This window comes from Malurus melanocephalus, unplaced genomic scaffold (assembly GCF_030028575.1).
Source record: "Malurus melanocephalus ecotype Western Australia unplaced genomic scaffold, MMel_1.1 scaffold_202, whole genome shotgun sequence".
In the NCBI taxonomy this organism is placed as follows: domain Eukaryota; kingdom Metazoa; phylum Chordata; class Aves; order Passeriformes; family Maluridae; genus Malurus; species Malurus melanocephalus.
The window spans coordinates 720,015-740,765 of record NW_026623434.1 but is presented as its reverse complement, the minus strand read 5'-3'; the positions used below and the strand labels follow the sequence as shown (position 1 = coordinate 740,765).

Genomic DNA, 20,751 nt, shown 5'->3' with positions numbered 1-20,751 from the left:
TGACTTGTCTATATAAGCACATGGTGAACACAGATCCCTGAGAATTTTGTTCCTGTGGGATAAATAAAACTTCATTTCCTATATGTTTATGGCCTTCCTTCCTTTTAACACCTCACCACTACTACAGAGCAATGACACCCTTTYCTCCAGATGATCTTTAGGATTCTCCCACTATTGAGACAACAAATGCTGCAGCTTTCACTTGCAACAGAGGTCTCTTGCAATTTGTTAGGAATAAAGATTTAGATGGTTGAGTGGTATCATTGGACACTTCCCTCAGTGGCACACTGCCTAAAGTTGTTGACGTCTGCTATATAGTTACTGATGTTCCCAGCACACTTTGATGCAAAAGATGCCTCGGCTGAACCCTATCAGCCTAAAATTACCTTTCAAAGTCATTGTATGGCCGAATTACGTCACAATTACATGGTTTCTAAGTTAGTGGCAAGAACATGCTGTGTGAATAAATGTGATTTATGCACTTGTGATAATATTTACAGCTCTCTGAATAGCACAAGCTCCCTGAAAACATCTACCTGCTTATCTCGGTGCCAAGTTATCASACCGTGTGTGTCTGTAGGGGATACAACGGCCCCAGGGAGCTAGGGATAGACTCCATTCACGGTGAATCCCGTGTGTCTGGGGGCCACATGCCACGCTGGACTCATGCTCTGAGACCTTTATCCACGCTCTGTCACCTTCCCCGTCACAGAGGTTGGTGTTTCCCTCCGGGCGCTGCGCGACGTCTCTCCCCAGCCTATGTCCCTTCCTCTGGGCTTCTGCACAGGCCTGTGCGCGGGGCAGAGGCTTTATCCCAGCAGGTGAAACCCGGAGGCCACCCAGAGCATCGGGCAGCGAACGGGACGGGAGGGAAGAGGAGGAAAAGGAGGCGAAGGTCCTTCCAGCCCSGGGTGGGCGTTGCGGCACGGCGGCCAATGGAGCGGGAGCGGTGGAGCTGTGGAGACAGGTGCCGGGCCGGGCTCGGGGCTGGGCTGTGGTGGTGGGTTGAGCTCCCGGCCATGCCCCGGGCCGGGCTGTGGTGCTGGTTGAGCTCCGGGCCGGGCTGTGGTGCTGGGTTGAGCTCCGGGCCATGCCCCGGGCCGGGCTGTGGTGCTGGTTGAGCTCCGGGCCGGGCTGTGGTGCTGGGTTGAGCTCCGGGCCATGCCCCGGGCCGTGCCCGCCTCGGGAGCGGGCCAGGAGGGTGCTCCCCTCACGGTACAGCGAGCGCCCGGAGCGGGGGCGGGGTGAGTCGTGCCAACCCCCCCCGCCACAGTCTGTGCCGCTAATGCCTTTTGTCTGCTGCTGCGCAGGATCCCCGCGAGTGAGATTCACCTGCCGCTGCCTCCAGCAGACAGGAAGGAAGGAAGGAAGAAAGAAGGCTAATCCCGCTGCGCGGTTTAKCGGCTCCCCCGCCAGCAGGTGAGGCGGCGGGAGAGGTGGGCACTACGGCCCGAGCCCTGGGCGGCCGGCCCCCGCCTGCCCAGCATGTCCGGTGAGTACCCCCGGCCGCAGCCCCCGGCCGCTGCCCTCTCCCGCTGCCCGCTCCCGCACACGGGGCCGATCGGCAGCTCAGGCTGGAGCACCCCCGCCCCGGGGCTTTGCCCTTCTCACACCCCGGGGCGGGCGAGGGTCTCTTCTGCTTTGTTATTAGCAGAGTGGTGTAATTAGCAGCTTTAGAGGAGGATTTTAACTGTCTGGGTGATGGGGTGAAATAGCTGAACTTATTTATGTATTCTCCTTGTATGCACAGCGTGGCCTGCTTGGATCTCTGCGAGCCTTCCTGGTGGATCCCCAAGGTGACAGGCTGGGGTTGGCTCCCTCAGTCTAAGGCAGATTCAGRGAAACTTTTTAATGCTCCTCCTTGCACAGCAGTGGTAATTGTCTTAATCACTTATCATTAAAGCCATGAGGTACTAGTTTTAGGGCTAATCAGACAGGATGGGTGCAGGTGCTGATCTGTTCCTTGAACATACTCAACTTTTCCTTGCTTTTGAGAGCAGCGGCTCCCACAAAGCTTGGTTTATTGTACCATTTAAAAGGCATCAGGACCGATGGATCCCTAGTTTGAATTCTTCTATGTTGCACTTCAGCACTGGAAAGATGCAAAAAGTGAATCTGCAGATGAAAGGATTAGAGGGTTGTGGTTTTGTTTGGATGGGGTTTTTTTGTTTTGGGGTTGTTCTTTAATTTTTGGGGGGGTTTGTTTGGTTGGTTGGTTGGTTTTTTTGTTTGTTTTTTGATTGAAAGGAAGGTGTGGAAAGACTGGAAACATCTAACTTGATACATGCCACAAAGTTCCCTGTGCTGTCTCTGGCTCACTTAAGCAATTATTACTAATAATTATTACTAATTTTCAAACTGGTATATGACTGTTTCGGGACTAGTGTTGAGTGTCATGTGCTATGACTATTTGCAACTTACGATATTATTACATTTGAGTTTTCACGAGCATCATTTGCTATCTATCGARTAACATGTCAGAGTCTTGAAGCAGAATGTAACAATTCTTATCTGCAAGACACATAGTAAAAGCTACACAGAATTGGAATCAAATGCTCTTCCAACACAACAGCGATAATACTGTCAACTAAAATTCAGTATTGTTTCAAGAAAAGAAAAAATCTGGTTTTGGATGAGGCAGAACTTCATTAGACCAAGAGAAATATTGTATGCCGTTAAATGTCAATTAAAATTCATTTGTGAAAAGGTCTGTGTAAAAWGTTTGTTGTTTATCTTCATTAATTATGTAAATGTTTCTACTATTGGACTTAAAGAAGCATGGGAATTAAAACTTACTAGTGCAAGAACAGCCTCTGCTGGAAACTTGTGTAGTAATTTCTGATAGTGGTCTGACTCAGGTTATTGTCTGACATCATTATTCATTTTATCTACTTATGACAAAATACTTCTTGGCTGCTTACAAGGTTGTGGGTGTCAGCAGGAGCAGAGCTTTCTGTTCCAGGACATGGYTGTGCTAGGTCAGAGAAGTGAGAAGGCCTGTAACTTGCATTATCTTTTTGATAATCTAACACTTCTTCTCTGAGCCTTACTTGTAGAGGAAGATCCATGGGGAGCTCCGTGTGGGAGAGGGAGTAACAAAATTGTTGGGGAGCATGCTGGGAGTTGAGCTGTGTTATATCACTGTCGCTTGGGATTTTGGAGAGGTGTTTTGGCTCAGTGGGCTCAGGTCCAGGCTGCAGCCTGCTCACCCTGCAGATTGTCTCTGGAGCAGAAGGGGGGAGGTGACAGAAGAGCAACAGATGGCATCRGGGAGGAATTTAGGAAAGCAGTTGTACCGTGTTGGTTAGTATGAATGGCAGTATACACTGGGGATCTAGGCAGCCTGTTGGAGACTTTCAGCTCTTGATTTATCTGTTCTTWTTTTTATAAGTGCATAAGATGACAATGTGTTGTTACCTAGAATGCTCTTGCAGAAAAGTTACTACATAGGAGCATCTGGCCCCCTGTTGCCATTTTGCAGTGGGAAGCTTGGAAAATTGGAATTGTTACTCTAGGAGCCACAGCTAAAGCACATTTATCCTTTTTCTGTCTATCAGAAGAAATATAAAAATATGTCTGATGGGTTATGGAAAAACCCTCCCTACCCTACCTACATATTTAAATTTGTCTAGAAGTTGGCAAGTGCATCTGGGTCACTCAGTGCTTGTTATTATCATCACTCCTGATTCTCAAAATGGGTACCTGGTGTTTATTAATTCTCTTTTTCTCTTTGAACATCAAAGTGAGCACTGCCCTGTCTGTTTTCTCTGTATTATAAATAATGCTTCTAGATGCCCTRGAATTATTTTCATGCCTGTCGAAGAATTTTGCCTCTGGCAGTGTCAGAGGTATTGCTTCTATGAGTAAGTATCATAAAAAGCTGGTAATCTTGGAAAAGGGCTATAACAAGTTACTTACAAGATTGCCCTGACTGTGGTGATTCACATTATTTTTGCTGTTTTTTCTGTGTTGCTGCAGAACAGGTTCTAGAATAATCCAGCAAGTTACTTCCTTGAAAATCCTTGTTTTGTTCTAAGAAACTATTGTTAGGTAACAAAACTGAGGAGCCTCTACTGATGATAATGATTTCTTAATTTGCATCATCATGCGTTCTGTGGTAATTCAGACAAGAGAAATGAGYAGCTTTATAAATTCTTATGACAGGGTTTTAAAGGGGATTCTAATCATAAGCTTACTCTTCTCATAATTCACTGATAGTCAGTGGTATTAGCCATAAGATTTCACAGGTTCAAAACAATTTGCTTGAAAACTTAATGCCCTTAAGAGCAGGTGGTGTCCATAAAAAATCCTGTTGTTATTCAGCACACAGGATTGAAGTTATGTTTAGTGGTGTTCCTGATATTTCAAAAAAAATTCCAAAAAAACAAGCCAAAAACCAGTTGCAATGAGTTTTAAATACCTACACCTCTGGTTTTCAAACTTGAAGAAGATTTGATCTTTTAAAGTCACTGAGTGAAACCCTGTGTGCATTGGATTTAATGCAAAATTGTCCTTGATTTCAGCTAAATGGAAAATTTCAGGTAAACCATTTACTTTCATAGATTTATGTGAAAACCTGATCCTTAGTTTCAGTTATAAAAATAAAATATTTACTTATAGGCTGTTTTCCAAAGAACAAGGCAAGTCCTGCTTCCTTGAAAACAAGGATTAGATGAAGGGAAGAGTAATGATAAAATATTTTGATTTTAAAATACCTATAGATCCTTAATGAATTAGTGATGCCCCTGTATGATTTTAAAATCACTAGCATATGCTTCTTCTCATTTTGTGCCAGAAATATTTTAATGTCAAACRTTTTCAGTAAATAGTTTGATTATTTATTTAATTATCTCTGTAATGATTCAGTGTATTATGAACATGCATCCCACATCTGATTCTCAAAACAGACCCTTGGTTTCTTTTCTTTGTGAGGTACCAGCAAGAGTTTCTTAGAAGCAGAAGTTATTTGGCAGTTTTCTTCCTTGTGGTTATGACTACAGCTTTTGAACCAGGGTTACAGGACATGAAAGCATYTGTAGGATGTGGTAATTTGCCATACCAGCTTGCTGAGCTATTTGATGAATAGTTTGTATATTTTTGTATGTGTTACTTAAGTGAAGAAAGATTCAGCTTCTGTAGCTAAAAGAATTTGCAAAAGYGATGTGAAGAGTGCATTTTTGTGGTTGTTAGTTGAAACAGTATTTTAAGATTYAAACTAATTTTCCACTCATTTCACAATTTGCTTTTTATATTAACCTACCTCCCACATTCCTCTCAGCAGTTTTTTATTACCTTTCTTTGGCTGAAGATGCTTGTTGCCTAACACAAAACTACTTTTCTTTGCTGACTTTTTGTGTCTTTTCAGAGTAATTTTATTGCTGAAGTAACCTTGAGTGGTTTTTTGGTTTATATTGATCTTYCAGGATGCTTACATTTATTCCTTTAGCCTTCTTGGAAATTGCAGTAGGAGTGGTTTATTCGCACAGCTTTCATTTTAAAGCAGCTCCTTTTCATTGTTTTCTGAAAGACCCATAACGTGCTTGAGTTTTTGTTTTAATGGGACATTTGAAAACTCATTTTTTCATTTGCTTCTTCGGAAAATTAGGTGATTAGTAATGTTATTGGAGTTTGCTTATCTGTGGGCTATGCAAACTACTTTAAGTTTGGATGGACGACTGGGAGTTTTTTACACAAAGTTTGACACTACTGGCATTCTCCTGAGGTACAGAGATGTATGGCAATGCCAGCAAATGTAAGGTATTTGTGTTTTAAGATGAAGGTGGCTGGCTGGGGATGAGTGAAAGAGGGCAAAAACTGGGGGAAAAGACAACACATCAGTGTTGTCACATCAGTCCATGTTTTACTCTGGATTTGGAGGACATGAAAGAAATACTTGGTGTCTGTTGATTTATCAGAGGCTTCAGCCATGTTTTATTGCAAACCTTGATGGTGGTTAGTGGTTAGAACTTAATCATTTTGGCAACCTCTGGCTCAGGCAGGCATGAGGTCATTTGTTGAGTTCTCTGTCACTAGTTCTGTGAGATTCTTTCCTAGTGTTTCTCACAGACCCTGGAAACTGTATGACAAGTTGTTTATGTTGGTATTGTTTGGTTGTTATAATTTATTTAATGCAATTGCCTGTCCCTTGAGATGATGGTGGTTCTGAACCAGTATTTCAACACAAGTGTTTATTGAACTCCTGTAGAGCTCAGAGAAATGTCCCTCATCTGTGTGACCTGCTCGTCTTGTTCTGGTGAACTTTGAAGCTTGMAATGTACCATCCTGCTCTGAGGAGGCTGTTCACCTTGCTGAGTTACAGGTTCTGTCCCCAGGAGAGCTTTGATAGTGGTAGTTCTGTCACAGGGCAGAGCTGAAGAACGAGGCCTTTGTGATCCTGCCACAGGCCTGATATCTCTACAAAATATGTTTCTCTTGTACGGGAGTGTAGGTTGCTTTCCTTTTTATTGTAACTTGTTTTCTTGTGTTTTTCTTGACAATGAGGAACACTCCTAAATTTCCTGGAGTTATTTGAGGTAGGGATCTTCAGCTTCTAGGAGGTGTACTGATCTTGGTAGCAATTTCTCTGCACTTGTTCAGCCAGCATCAGGTACCCCAGTACAAAGAAGGCAGAGCAAAAGTAATACTGGGTTGATTCAGTGGCCTTGTGGAAAGAAGAACATTTCTGGCTAGTACTCAACAGCCTGTTCTTTTCCTTAGCTTTTGGCACTGTATAARAAAGAAAATTTTCCTTATTTGTTGTATAATACTATGTTAGCTAAATATAAAATCTAAATATGTACAGATCAGGTTTTTGTTGTGGGTTTGTTTTTTTTTTTAATTGACATTATGTTTGGGCAATAAGACTTTGGGAGTTATTTGTTTAAGGCTAGTCCAGAAACTTTATACTTGACACTGTGAATATCAGGCAAACAAAAATAATAAAAATCAGAAACACACATTCTGCACTCRCATTCACTGGATTTCTATTCAATTGTGTCTTTTGGGGGGAATCTGTGAGAGAAAAGAGCTCATCACAGGAGCTGCAGGTTGTTACAAGCTGTAGGATTTTGCTTGTCTGGAAGAGGAGGGAGCCTGGCAAAAGGGCTTATGTTAAAGCTGAAGTGACTCTTCTGAATGTTTTTTGCAGTAACAGATCAAGCCTTTGTGACCCTTGCTACTGATGATGTGTACTGTCAAGGTGCTCTTGTTCTCGGACAGTCATTGAAGAACCATAGGACATCCCGAAAACTGGCAGTTCTAATTACCCCAGAGGTTTCCAGTGGGATTAGGTAAGTATTAGTGTGTGTTTGGAGATTTAAATAATGGAGGAGTAAGCAACAGCATGAAAGATTTTAGTAGGTTTCCTGTGGATTTCCCAGCATTACACTTAGAACTTCCCCCTTGGCTAGTGATTTCTAAGGGGAGTCTCAAATAACATCCATTATAAGCTCCTAAGCCTAATAAGGATTCACTTGCAGAAGTAGAGCTTGTGTCTGGCAGTGATCTCATAATTGAGAACATAAGCTGAATATTTGGAACTAAGGTTTTAGTGCCTTGCACTACTTCAGTTTTTTCCCCCAATTGTTTCTCTCTAAGACAGATGTTATACATAACCACCTGTGATATCAGAGCTCTCMATAAACCTAAGGGCACAGTTTCTCCTGACTAACCTTGAAATATTGGTGCACAGCTATCATGATGAGATATTMATTTCTTCTTTCTTTTTTGTATAAATCACTTTCCAATTTATGTTGTGATTCTACAGGCACTACAGAGTAGCATTTACAGAAATCTTATTAAGTCTGAGCTCAAGCCCTGTCACTTGTTAAAAGGCACTTGCCATGCCATAGAAACTTGAAGTCATGGTTCTTCTAAGTCTTAGGAAATGTGCAAACTCTGTTTYCTGTATGCCATGTGAATGTATTTGCACTGCATCTGGCTCAAAAAACATATTTTCACATTTTTGCTGTGACTGGGTGCACAAAAATTGTTTTTACAGGCTTTTAAAGGACTTTTATGGATATTGTCAGAGCACTGTAACCTTCCTGAGGGAATATGTATCTGTTTGATGCATGGGTCAATACTAAGTCTGTAATTCTTTTCATGCCCATTCAGTAGGAAGAAAAACCTTTGTAACATAGATTTTAAATCAAAGATAGCATTAAAAAAARGTACATCACTGAAATATACTTCTAAAAAGCTGTACTACACCTAGTTCTTTCCCAGTTAATTCTTATTCTTTGAAGATCAGTCAGGCAAAAACTAATGATCCTGAAATCTAGATTTCAATCAGCACAGGGTTTTCTTTTTCTGTGTTTGTGAGACAGTGAGGACTTTTATTATAGTGCAGTGTAAATAAATAAGCTGTGTTTAAAAGACTGGATTTTTTTACTTCTCAAAGGAAAATTACCTGCTTTGGTGTTACCTATAGAATTCCCATRAAATGCATGCATGGAAAAAGGATGTCTAGCTAGAAGTTTAATTTGAGGTTWTCTATGGTAGTGAGCAAGTTGCCTGTTTTAAAAGGTGCAGTTCTGAAGCTGTGTTTACTTGGACACAGTAGGTACAAATGASTGTGCTGGCAGTGCATGTCTCATCCTGTAAAATGCAGAGGGAACACTCTGTGTTGCTGTTCTTTAGAATCAATTGTGCAGGATGAAAAGTGCTTTAATTTCTGTTAGTGTTTCTATAGCAGATAAGTGATCTCYTCTGACTTCTTATTCTAACCAATCAATCTGGCTTTTGTTATTCTCATCATTAATGGGATGCTGTGTGTCAATTTTCATGCATCTTGTGAACTCTGATGACCTTGTCTAAACTCTCTTCTTTCTCTCCCTTGCTCACTCGGGTAGGTCAGTCCTCAGCAGCGTGTTTGATGAAGTGATCGAGGTGGATGTGCTGGACAGTGCTGACTCAGTCCATTTGGCTCTGATGCAGAGGCCAGAACTGGGTGTAACCTTCACTAAGCTTCATTGTTGGACTCTTACTCATTATAGCAAATGTGTCTTCATGGATGCAGACACTTTGGTGAGCMGAGTGGGAGCCATGGGAACATTTGTGTCTGTCTCTGAGTGTGGGATGCTTCCTTGTCAGGCAGCCTGTGAAGTGACCAGATTTATTGGTGGTCACAGGAGCTCCATCCTGGCATGTTTTAGCAATTGCTCATGGTTTTTCTGGCTGCATAAAAATAAATACAGTTTGGAGAGTAGCCTCAGGACTATCCTTGAAAGAGATCACAAACTCACTCTGTGCATCTTGTCTTCTGACAGAAATTTAAAATAGATCTTTCTCATGTACTTTTGTTTGGAATTATTCTGGTCTGCAAGGCAGGATGGTTTTTATATGGAAAAAAATCCCAGACACAATAATTACTCTTTTAAAAAAAAGTTTTTAGAGGTATAGAGATAAAAATGACCATAATTTTGCCAACAATCAAGTCAGCCTTCCTTTGCACTTTCATGGCTCACTTTGAAAGATGGGGATGCATTTTAATTTAATAGGATTTTATTTGAATTAGAAACCAAATTAAGTTATTCTTCTTGAGGAAGAAGGCTTATGATTTCTTGTTTTATATCAAAGTTAAAGGAGGAAGGCAAATTTTTGTCTTTGTTTTAAATTCAATTAAGTAATCTTACTTCTAAAAAGTAAGATAAAAAGTAAAGGTTTTCACAGTGGCTCAGTTGTAGGTGGGGCCCTGAATATCAGTGACTGCACAGCTGTCTTTCCACAAACTTTGAAAGTTATCTGAGCCTTAACCTAATTGTTTTTCCCACTTCCTTGTGAAGCTTAAAAGAAAAAAGAAAAGCGAATCTGTGAACTTAAGTTACATTAGAAAACTGGTAGCAAGAGATAGTTCTTCTATTGCCCCTGTAGTCAGTCTGTTGCYTACTAAAATGATTTAGATTTCCAATTTTCATTCAGTTCTGTTGTAGTTACCGAGAATAATAGACTTGGAAAGGTGAGCTAAGAAAGGATGAAATTTTGCGTTTTCATTGTATAATATTTAAAGAGACCTTCAGGATGGTCTCCAAGATTCATGAAATAATTTCATGGGCTTTGTGCTATTATCAGAAAAATCATGGAGAACCACAATTAATGTTGCCTTCTTATATTAAAAATAGAGGTTCTGACCCCTAACGTATTTTACACGTTATTTTTCCACTGCTTTTATGCTCTGCAAGCTGTATTCTAGGCCAAACTAGCAATTTATTGCATTGGTACTAATTTGACAACGCATATTTTTGGCAAACATTTGCTTCAACACTTTTTTCTCATTTCCTGCTCTACCTAAGGTACTTTGCAATGTTGATGAATTGTTTGATTGGGAAGAGTTTTCAGCAGCTCCTGATTCTGGCTGGCCTGATTGTTTCAACAGCGGTGTGTTTGTGTTCCGGCCCTCCTTGSACACCTACAACCTGCTGCTCCAGTTTGCTGCTGAGCATGGCAGCTTTGATGGTAAGGGGCAAGGTGTAAGGAATGAAGTGCAAGACAATTTCCAGGCTGTTCAGGCAGAGCAGAGGAATGCAGGAGTTCTCTGGGCTTTTTGTAATTTTACAAGAATTCAAGGTGCAGAACTTTGCTTCTTACACTGTACTTAAGACCTGTTGACTTACTGTGGACTGTGCTTCCCAGAAAAGGGCAGTGTGTATGAGCTTTGCGTGGTAAGTGTTAATTTTGCTGTCTGACTGAGGAGAGAGAAATACAGCTGATCTCCAGCCTTCTGCTCTGAGGGAGACCAAACATTACTCGTTTCTTCCTCTTTACAATAGGACTTCATTTACACTGAGCTTGAATCAGGTATTATGCACTTGTACTTGCTCATGTGGCCATATATTCAAATCCAAGTTACAATCCCATGAACACACCAATCTCAGTGCCCAGTCTCACTCCCATCCTCGGATGAGAAATTTTCATACAAGTTTGAGTGTACACATGTTGTGGTAATACTCTTTCATGTATTCTTTAGGAGGTGATCAAGGCTTGTTGAACAGCTTCTTCAGCAACTGGGCAACAGCAGATATTGGCAAACATTTGCCTTTTCTCTATAACTTAAGCAGCAGCTCTCTGTACACCTATGTTCCTGCTTTCAATCAGTGAGTAATAACACTTCTGACTGACTGTACACCTCTGCGATTTGTTAACAAACATCCTTTTGTAAGAGAGATTAATAATGGCACATTCTGTTGATTATAAATTACAGTATCACAAATGACCTTATGTAGAAGGCATGCTGTAGAAACTTAAATGTAATATGAATGTCTGGACACAGGAAAGTGTTGGCTACACTTTTCTTTCCAAGAAGCTTAGTTCATTTTTGACARGATGTAATTACTTTGGCATTAGGTTCTGACAGCTTTGCTTTTAAACTTGTTCCTTTGTTTTTGAGTAATTAAGAGAAACAGTTTGCATTGCTTAATTTTTTTTTTTTTGAGCCATTCCTTAGACTCTGTGAAATTAAATTTGTGCTACTAATTATATGACTTCAAACAATGCAGTTGAGAAACTTTTCTGGTAAAAGGCAATTTGCATTTAGGATGTCATAAATTTCTGTTCCAGTTGCACAATACACTCTAACTGGATGATTAACTTAGGTCGATGGGTTTTTTTAGTAATTTTTAATATGAGATCAGAAGTAACCATTTTAGGTGACTAAATATTTGAAGTGATATTTATTTTTTTGTGAATAGAGCATGAAGGAGGACTGGAAATGGTACTGCATGAGCCTGTCAGTTTCTTTCGTGAACGTTTCCACTGGAATCAGCAGCTGGAAGCAAATTGCAATGCAACTTTTTGTTTTTTATATGTTAAACAAGATGAATTAAACCAATGAGATAAGAAAAATAATATTAATATATATAATCTTGAATGTGTTGCTGTTGCAAAATGTCAAATTACCTCACCTGTAAGCATGTTTCTTCTAGGAGTTCATATTAATTAAAAAAATAAATTATATATTGACCTCTGTGTTTGATCTCTACAGTTTTGGTCGAGATGCCAAAGTTGTTCACTTCTTGGGGGCAACAAAGCCTTGGAACTACAAATACAACCTTCAAACAAAGAGAGTTATGCAGGATGACACTGCCTCAGGATCTTTTCATCAGCTGCCATTTCTTGGCCTCTGGTGGAATATATACAGTGCCAGTATATTGCCTTTGTTGGAAAAACTTCAAAAGATGGAAGACTTGGAATCTGAGGAATACAAGGTAACTGATAAGGAGTTAGTGGGAATATGTTGAAATCAAATCACAAAATTGTGAAAATTCCATCTTTGCTAGAGGAAGGAATTTCACAGTGTGGTGGGCTGGCCCTGGCTGGATTCCAAGTGCGCATCAAAGCCGTTCTGTCACTCCTAAGATGGACAGGGGTGAGAAACTACAAGGAGAGGCTCATGGGTCTGGATAAGGACAGGGAGAAATCTCTTACCAGGTACCATCAAAGGTGAAACAGGCTCAGCTTGTGGAAATTAATAAAATTTGTTACTGATCAAATCAGAGTAGGGGAATGAGAAACAAAACCAAATTTTGGAATACCTTCTCCCTATCCCTCACTTCTTCCCGGGCTCAACTTTTTTCCCCCATTTTCTTTGACTCCTTCCCCCAGTGGCACATGGGGATGGAGAATGGAGGCTGATGTCACTTCATCATGTGTCTCTGCTGCTCCTTCCTCCCCCGGGACTGGATTCCTCACACATTTTCCCTGCTCCAGTGTGKAGTCCCTCCCATGGACTTTTCCAATATGAGTCCTTCCCATGAGCTGCAGTTCTTCATGAGCTGCTCTGATGCAGTATTCCCTTCTGTGGGATGTAGGCCCTCAGGAACAGCCTGCCCCAGGATGGGTCCCCCATGGGGTCACAAGTCCTGCCAGCAAACCTGCTCCAGTGCAGGCTCCTCTCTTCATGGGTCCAGTGGYCCTGCCAGGAGTCTCCATCAYGGGCTTCCCATGGGGTCACARCCTCCTTCAGRCATCCACCTGCTGTGGTGTGGGGTCCGCCATGGGGTGCAGGTGGATCTGTGCTCCACCATAGACCTGCATGGGYTGCAGAAGGACATCCTGATGCACCAAGGGCTGCAGGTGAATCTCTGCTCCGGCTCCTGGAGCAGCTCCTCCCCTTCCTTYTTCACTRACCCTGGTGTCTGCAGGGTTGTTGTTCCCACATGTTCTCACTCCTCCATCTGTTGTTCTCCAGTTGCAAGCAACTTTTCCTCCTTAAATCTCTTACCCCAAAGGCACTACCACCATCACTGATTGGGTTGGCCAGTGACAAGTTCATTTTGGAGACAGTTGTCGTTGGCTCCATTGGGCTTGGGGGAAGCTTCTAGCAGTTTCTCACAGAAGCTACTCCTGTAGTCACCCTGCTACCAAAACCTTGCCATGCAATCCCAATATGTGTGGGAACACTCATTATCTGTTGGCTGGTAGTAGCACTGATTSCTTGTAGAAGCATCCAGAAGTAGCCATTTAGGAAGAATTTTTAGTACTATTTGCTTTTCAAAAATGTCCTGCAGCCAACTTATTAATTGATAAAGTTTTTGTGGTAATGTATGTGCGTGCAAAAGTATGATACAAATTAGCCAGAGAAGGGAAAATTTGGCCATGAAGTAAAYGGACTTCTGTTTTTCTTGAAGCTAAGTTGATGTAGACCATCAAACTACTCTTGAACTGTAAGAGAATTTTCCTTTTGAGAATTACATTATAACTTGTTTTATGAGGGTCATGATGAATAGGTCATTTTTGCAAAACCAGTGTTAATTGTGTTTAGGCTGTTATACACAGTACTCCTATGTCGTCAAACGTTTACTGATCTCTTTATGCTTTTTTTTTCTTCAAAGGAAATGGAAAAATGTGTGCTTTTCATTAATAGAATATAAAAAAATCCATTGATAAATATATGATTTCTTAGACACTGGCAGCATAAAGAAATGTGTAGGAGAAGTAGTTTTTAATTTTGTATCCAGACAAGACAAATTAGCTCCTATTTATGCATATGTAAGTACTTTCTTAATGTTTTGTAATGTTAAATTATTACCACAGTTGAACTAATTGCATAGTCACATAAGATCAGTTGAATAATTGCCATCAAAACCCCAGAGAATAATTTGGCCTGTTAACCTCCTRACAAATTGGAAAGCACAGGAAGGAGTGGGTAGTTTTTGATCTTAGGCTTTGGTATGTTTTAATTTTTAAGGCATTGCATATTAAAGAAATATTCCAACTATGCTAAATGATGGTGGAAATACCTGTTAGATTTACCTCCTGATGATGCTGGTGTACTCATGAGTGCAAAAACCYAAACAGACGGTCTGASTCTAGAACCACAGACATTTTTGCATTTAATAAGTCATTCATTTAATGCTAAGATCCCTCTAAGGAAGTGCAACTGCTGTAAATAAGGTGCTGTTTTCCTGAAAAATTGTATTTTAKTGGTGAGATGTTCTTGTTTTCATTAGCACACTTTCGATGGAGTTGAAGTTACACTGAAGAAGGTCAGTCCTTGTGCGGCCAGTTCTCTGCAAATGCCTGAGCTTCCAGAGCAGACAAGTGAAGTAAATCCCACAGCAAACTTGCCTGAGGAACTCGCTTTCAAAGCTGTGAGTGTGATGTATATTATGAAATGCACTAAAAAAGTTAAATTATATCCTAAAAGGAAATTCTTTCATTTTGCTTCTGATCTGAAAGATCGTATCTTCAGCTCAGCTGTACCTATTGAATTGTCTCACTAGCATTAAAAATAGTCTAAAGACTATTTATTTTCTTTAATCTTTAGCAAYGCATGCATGATGTGTCTGGAGGTTGAAAGAGTTTGCTTTGCATTTTAGGAAGAGGTTATTTATTCAAAGTTGTTAAGTACCTAATAAAATGCTATATTAAAAAAATCTGCTACCTAAGTAATATTTTGAATACTAATACTTTGGTGAGCTAATATATTTAAAACTAGAATCCTTTCTATCATCTCTGCAGAAATTTTTTTCCCACAAGTGTTGACCCAGMAAACTGTTCCTCAGATTTTTTGACTTGGGCAGCAAGGAGAATCTTGAAAAAAATGAATACGGCAGTCTTCTGCTTCTTTGTCACATTTTTGTATTTGTGTTTGTGTTACACTGATTCTCCTTATTTTATGCAGTAATTAAGTTGGACATAACACAATACCTCTGCAGATGTAAGTCATCATGTATTGCATGATAAACCATGGTACACATGGTACAATTAGTGTTCTGATGTCTTCTGGTATTGTAAATTGGGAACTACACTCCAGAAGATGAAGACAACTTTTAATATGTTATTTGCTTCATTTCTTTAGACTACAGCTACTCTATAAAGTAAAACTGTAATTTTCCTTTCCCCTTCCTCCCACTTTTTCCCTTTCCCCTCTGAGTCTGAAGGGGCTGGAGGAAAATTGCAAATCTTCAAGGTCTATAACTTAAGAATAATTTATTTGCAAAGATGTATTTTCTTGTGTGCTTTATGCATTTGACGTCACTGGAAAGGCTCAAACCAAATAGGGACACATTATCAAGATGGTTTTTTGGGTTAAAAAAATCATTATGGTCACTTAAAGTCATTTCATTGAAAGTTAAATTTCTGTTAGAATTCCATTTACTAGGATTGGTTTGTCAGAAGACCACGTTAATTGGAAGGTAATAGCCTGCTTCCCTTCTTACTTGGGAATACTATCATTACACTTTTCATTGCTCAGTTTCAATAGTCTTGTGGGATTTTTTGGGGGGAMAGGCTTTAGAATGGGGTCTGTCTACTCATTTATGTTTTGATATCTGTCAAAAGCAAATATTTGGGATAGTATTTTTAGGCAATCTGTTTTACCTATTGTTTTGGAATATATTGTTCTGTTCTTATTTTACGCATTTAAAATGCTTATGTGAGAGCAAGCTATTACCCTAAAATGAGATTTKTCTTGTTGAAGTTTGGCCTCATGAATGGTAGGCATCTACTATAAAATCCCTTTCCACGCTGTATGTGTAGTCACTGAAGAATGACATCCACTTTGAACCTATTTTAGGATGAGATGAGCTGCCCTCTGGAGGTACTTACCCCAAATTGAYTATAGTAGGAGCTTTGACTCAATGCCATTTTTGATAGCTGAAGGTGGGTGACATGAATTTTCTCCTTGCTGATAATGTGCTTCCTCACTTTCCTCCCATCCATTACTTTGCCCTACCCCAAGACTGAAAGTGATTGTATTGTATGAATTCTCATGATAAGGAAATTATGAAAAAATACTGTCCTAGTAAAACCTCAGTGGCTGTATTTTAGCAACCTGTGTRTGAAGTTGAACCAGGAGATTCTAACGTCCATCTCTCTGAGCCTGACAGACCTTCAGAACAACCTGCATTCCAACCAGCATTTCAGGAAACCTCAGAAATGGTACATGTAGCTCTGTACATTAAACATCTGTCAATAACTGCAYGTGTGTCTTTGCTGCCAACATAATTTTGGGAAAGCTCAATTAATTTTAATGCAATGTGCAGATAAATTCCTTAATCTGTTAGCTCTGGAATTCTTTAACTCTTTCCAATATTCATGTGTGATCCCTTTCTAGTTCCCTTTTAAAAAKGTTGAGTTTTTAAATGTTTATTTTCCTGTGCTAACCTCCAAGTAATCGATGCATGGTGCTTATTGTAGTTCTTTAATACTAATACAAGCAAAGTTGTTTGAGTGTTTCGTGTTTGTTTGTTCTGTTATGTTGCATTTTGTTATGGGTTTTTTTACCTGCTGAAATGTTTCCAAGCAAGTGGAAAGGGAGTGTGCAGAAGCTTGAGTGACTAGCCCTTCCTTTGTGATTTTTCACTGCATTTACACACGAGGGCAGTGTGACCACAGGGGCAGATGTGGTGTTGCTGGCGTGTCACGGATTTGTAAGGTACAGAACACAGCCATTTTCCCAATGAGGGCTTTTGTATGATTGTGAAGTACTGTGGTGAAATACTTTAAGACTCAGAAACAAATCTTTAGCTCCTGTGGAGCCAGGAGTGTTTAGGCCCCAGATAAAATTCTTAATTTCTGAAAACATGATGATTCCTGTCAGCTTGTAAATGTCTTACAAAGCTGTTGGTAAAACTTGCCAATGATAAAGAAAGAAATCTACACACATTACTGCAGGCTGAAAAGTAAATACCAAATACTGCTGCATGTCTGCCTTTATAGGAAGGAAGCATGCTCCCTAGAGTGTTGTGCCATGATTAGTCATGTGCAGAGTGGGACACAGGTAGGGGATGCTATATATGGAAGGATGCTGTTACCCAAGCATTTAGTGTCAGGTYGGCTGTTTGAAATACCTTACTTTGTCTTACACATGTCCTGTGCCTTATCTGCCCCAAACTGGCAAATGTAATGGATAATCCAGGGCGTTTAGGCAATTTAAGACATTGATTCCTGCCCATTAAGTTATATTCTGAAGCTCTTGTAGCTTGAATTTATGAGGGCTTTACTAGAAAGCCATTGTAGTTGATTTCAATTTTACTTACGAGTTATTTTCCTTCGAGCCTCTTTGAATAGTACTGAAAGCAAGTTTTTGGTGGCTACTTTGATTAGTCGTTGTTATATTTCATCTTTATTACAGATGATGATTATTGGGATGTTCCCTTTTTGCTGGCATTGGTCAATTATGGATATGGTTTTTCTTTTATGTGGTAGAAATTGTCACTAATAATGTGTCTTGCATTTTTGCACCTATGATGACTCGAGTTTGAACCAGCATTTACAATTTCAGACTGTCAATTAAAATGAAATAGCTTTTGGTATAATTAATAGTGTCCATCTTTTGAATTAATTTTATGAGTAATGTGCCTCACATCTGCTAARTAATACTGATCTCACTGGAGTTCAAGTAAAACAAAATGACCAAAAATTCTAGAAATGTTCACATGAAAGCCTGTTGGAAACAACATTTGCGTAGATAAATTATAAATGCTTAATTGTAGCAGAGATTCTACTCTAACCTGGCCATATTTGTAATATTTTCATTGTATTGTTGATGAGTATGCCAAGATCTGAGTTAAGATCAGTAAAATAAATGTTTGGTATGTTCAAAGATGCCAYGGAAAGTAGTAAAAGCATGGGAAAATGAGGTCACATTATCAAAGCAGGAATGAATGTCTGAATACTGTTTGTTTTATTGTTTTAACTGGGAGTGTACAGTACAGAAGTTTGACATTTAAGGTTTAACTTCACAATATTGAAATAAGGACAACCAAATGACTGTTTTCCCACTGTTCTGCTTCTTCCCACAGGATGAGGTTGCATGCTCTGTTTCAGAGCTGTCTATTCAATCCAAACCAGCAAAACCAATTCCAGAAGATGAACGGAGAAAATGGGAGGAAGGGCGCATGGACTATATGGGRAAAGATGCTTTTGAACATATCAAAAAGAAATTGGATGCATTTTTGCACTAAGGATGTMCTGTTATGGCCATCATGATACATTTCTTTAGAAATGCAATTCTTGTATACTTGGCTGTCTTAGCAGTTTACCTGACACCAGAGTTAGAATTTATTATGGACCCTCATACATTCCTGGGGGAGATTTAACAGATACAGACTCTTGGTTTTTAACTGATAAGTGTGCCTCATCTTTATTTGTTACATGTGTCTAATTTTCATTGTACTCCTTTAGTGCCTTCTGAAGAATAATGAATGGTGTCCTCTGAGTATAAACTCTCATGTGTTTATCACTCTTCCCTGCTGCTCCCCAGAGTATTCTGCAGAAACACTCATGAGCAGGAAACATGTTGGAAGTTAAAATTATTTTGGCAGCTGAGTTTATTTCCCAAACTGAGATTATTCCCAAAGTATTTTCAGCAGTTGTTATAAAAAGAAAAAAAACCCCCTTGTTCTTGAAACCCACTTTCAAGGGTGACATGGTGTAGACTTCAATATGAGAAAGAAGTGAAGAAATGAAATCCTGACCTCATAGGAGTCTGCCACAAAACTTTTTAATTTAAATATGTGTAGGATTAGAGGAGCTTCAGACTTCACCTGAGATCACTAGTGGATGCTCTTCTTATTTAAGGGAAGCTGCTCAGCTCCAYAACTAGTGTGAGGAAGAGTGATTTAAAACACTTGAGACACACTGATAATGTGTATTAACCTTTTATATTGTTGCAATAGGATGCTGATGCTTTTTAAAATATTGCAAGCTTTAGTTGCACATTCTGAGTTGTGTGGTCAGAGGAAGAAACTCTGGCAGCATGGTGTAAACCTTCTGGTGCTTTATATCGATTTGTTTACAGTACTTCAACTGCAGCTGCTAAAGGCCTTTGGCTTAGCATGGTTGTTCCATATTGCAGGTAATTTGAGTGCAACTGAAAACACAGTTGGCACTTATTTTCGTAAGCTGGCCCTTTGAAGATCCTTTAAACAATGGCTGTATGTGGGAAACAGTAAATCTGTGAAGATAATTCCAGAAAAAAAACTACTGATGAGACTGCATTATTTTATGGATACTAATGGGGAATTGTTTTGTGAATTTGGATATTTAAATTTTACTCATCTCAGTGAGTTGTTTTAACAAAAAAGTAAAATATTTTCTTTCAAAGCAAAAAACTTCTAAAGAAAGATTCTTGACAGTCAYGCTAATATGATAACATATTTGACACAGTTATCTGTAACCTGCAATAAGAATTCTGCTGTGATGTTGCAGGACTGATAAAGTTTTGATCTTTATATGYCACCAGTTTTGGTAGAGATACACCTAATGAAATATCTTGGAATTCTGTTTAAAAGCAATGATGTACCATTATGCATAGATGCTAAAAGAAAAAAAGGAGGATAGGAGGGAAGAAGAAAATTTTATTTTGTTTTCCCCCATTTAAAAGGATGAGAGGGTAGGGCAGGAAATAATTTGCACTAATCAGGAAAGGAATTAAAGAGTCAAAAGGTCCCTTAAAAGAAGAAAAAAAAAATACCTTTGAGCATTTTAGAATTACTTCCTAATATTCACAATAGGAGATTTTATTTACTCTTGCAGGAATTTCTGATTTTATCTATTTCTCACTTAGCATTAAACTCTTAAAGCGGAAATCTGATTGGCGTGTCTGCTGAATACAAGCTTCTAGCTCAAGTTAGGTGTTTAGGGTCAACAGAGAAATTGAGAAGAGCATACTTCTGTGCATCTCTCTTTGGTTAACCTTGGCACCCTGGACAGCCTGTGTTTCTGGGTGGGTGACCTGCACATATTAACACAGGTAGGTGTGTTCTACCTCTTGGTACTGTGGCCCAAGTGGGTGGGTGCAGCAGGGTGGAGGTTACAGCAGCTGCAGTGCACCCTTACTCATGCGGCATTTGGTCTGCTGCTTATCTGTGTTCCTTAGTGATCCTTGTGCACTTCTGAGAAAGTTCTCTGTTTTATARGAATTGTTGCTAATACAATTCAGTTTTTGAAAACTATATAAAGCTGTAGTCAGCAATGTGAATCCATACTTCATGGAGCTCTATTTTTTACAGTAACTACTAGATCTTACYGGGTACATTAATTAGATTATGGAAGAAAAAAATACTGATGTGAAATCAGTAACTGAAAGGTTTTAAAATTGTCATATGAATGTAGTAAAATGTGTCATTGAGCACATTTCAAACTGTTGATATGTACTATGGTAGTCTGTGCTGCTTGTAAATGTTTTGCAAAGAATTGTAATACATTAATATAATGGAAATAAAAGAAATGGAAAAGCCGTATGAAGTCATGTGCTTACCAGCTGATGATGAACTATAGGTTGTTTACTTTGTGCCAGGGAGTATT

General features: G+C 39.6%; 1 protein-coding gene across 4 annotated transcripts; it reads left to right on the top strand.

The window, feature by feature from the left end:
- The first annotated feature begins 625 nt into the window (after positions 1–625).
- Positions 626–20,699, top strand: GYG2 (glycogenin 2). 4 transcript variants are annotated; one of them, XM_057373559.1, is made up of 10 exons: positions 899–967; positions 1,311–1,492; positions 7,148–7,289; positions 8,853–9,027; positions 10,293–10,455; positions 10,967–11,093; positions 11,981–12,203; positions 14,448–14,588; positions 16,270–16,380; positions 18,246–20,696. In XM_057373559.1, the coding sequence occupies exons 2-10, from the start codon at positions 1,486–1,488 to the stop codon at positions 18,405–18,407; spliced, it is 1,251 nt and encodes a 416-aa protein (XP_057229542.1). In that variant the 5' UTR covers positions 899–967; positions 1,311–1,485; the 3' UTR covers positions 18,408–20,696. The 4 variants fall into 4 exon arrangements, with proteins under 4 accessions (XP_057229545.1, XP_057229542.1, XP_057229543.1 ...); XM_057373562.1 differs by lacking the exons at positions 899–967; positions 1,311–1,492 and adding an exon at positions 626–714 and having other exon boundaries at positions 18,246–20,699; XM_057373561.1 differs by lacking the exon at positions 899–967 and having other exon boundaries at positions 1,391–1,492; positions 18,246–20,698.
- Positions 20,700–20,751: the final 52 nt, after the last annotated feature.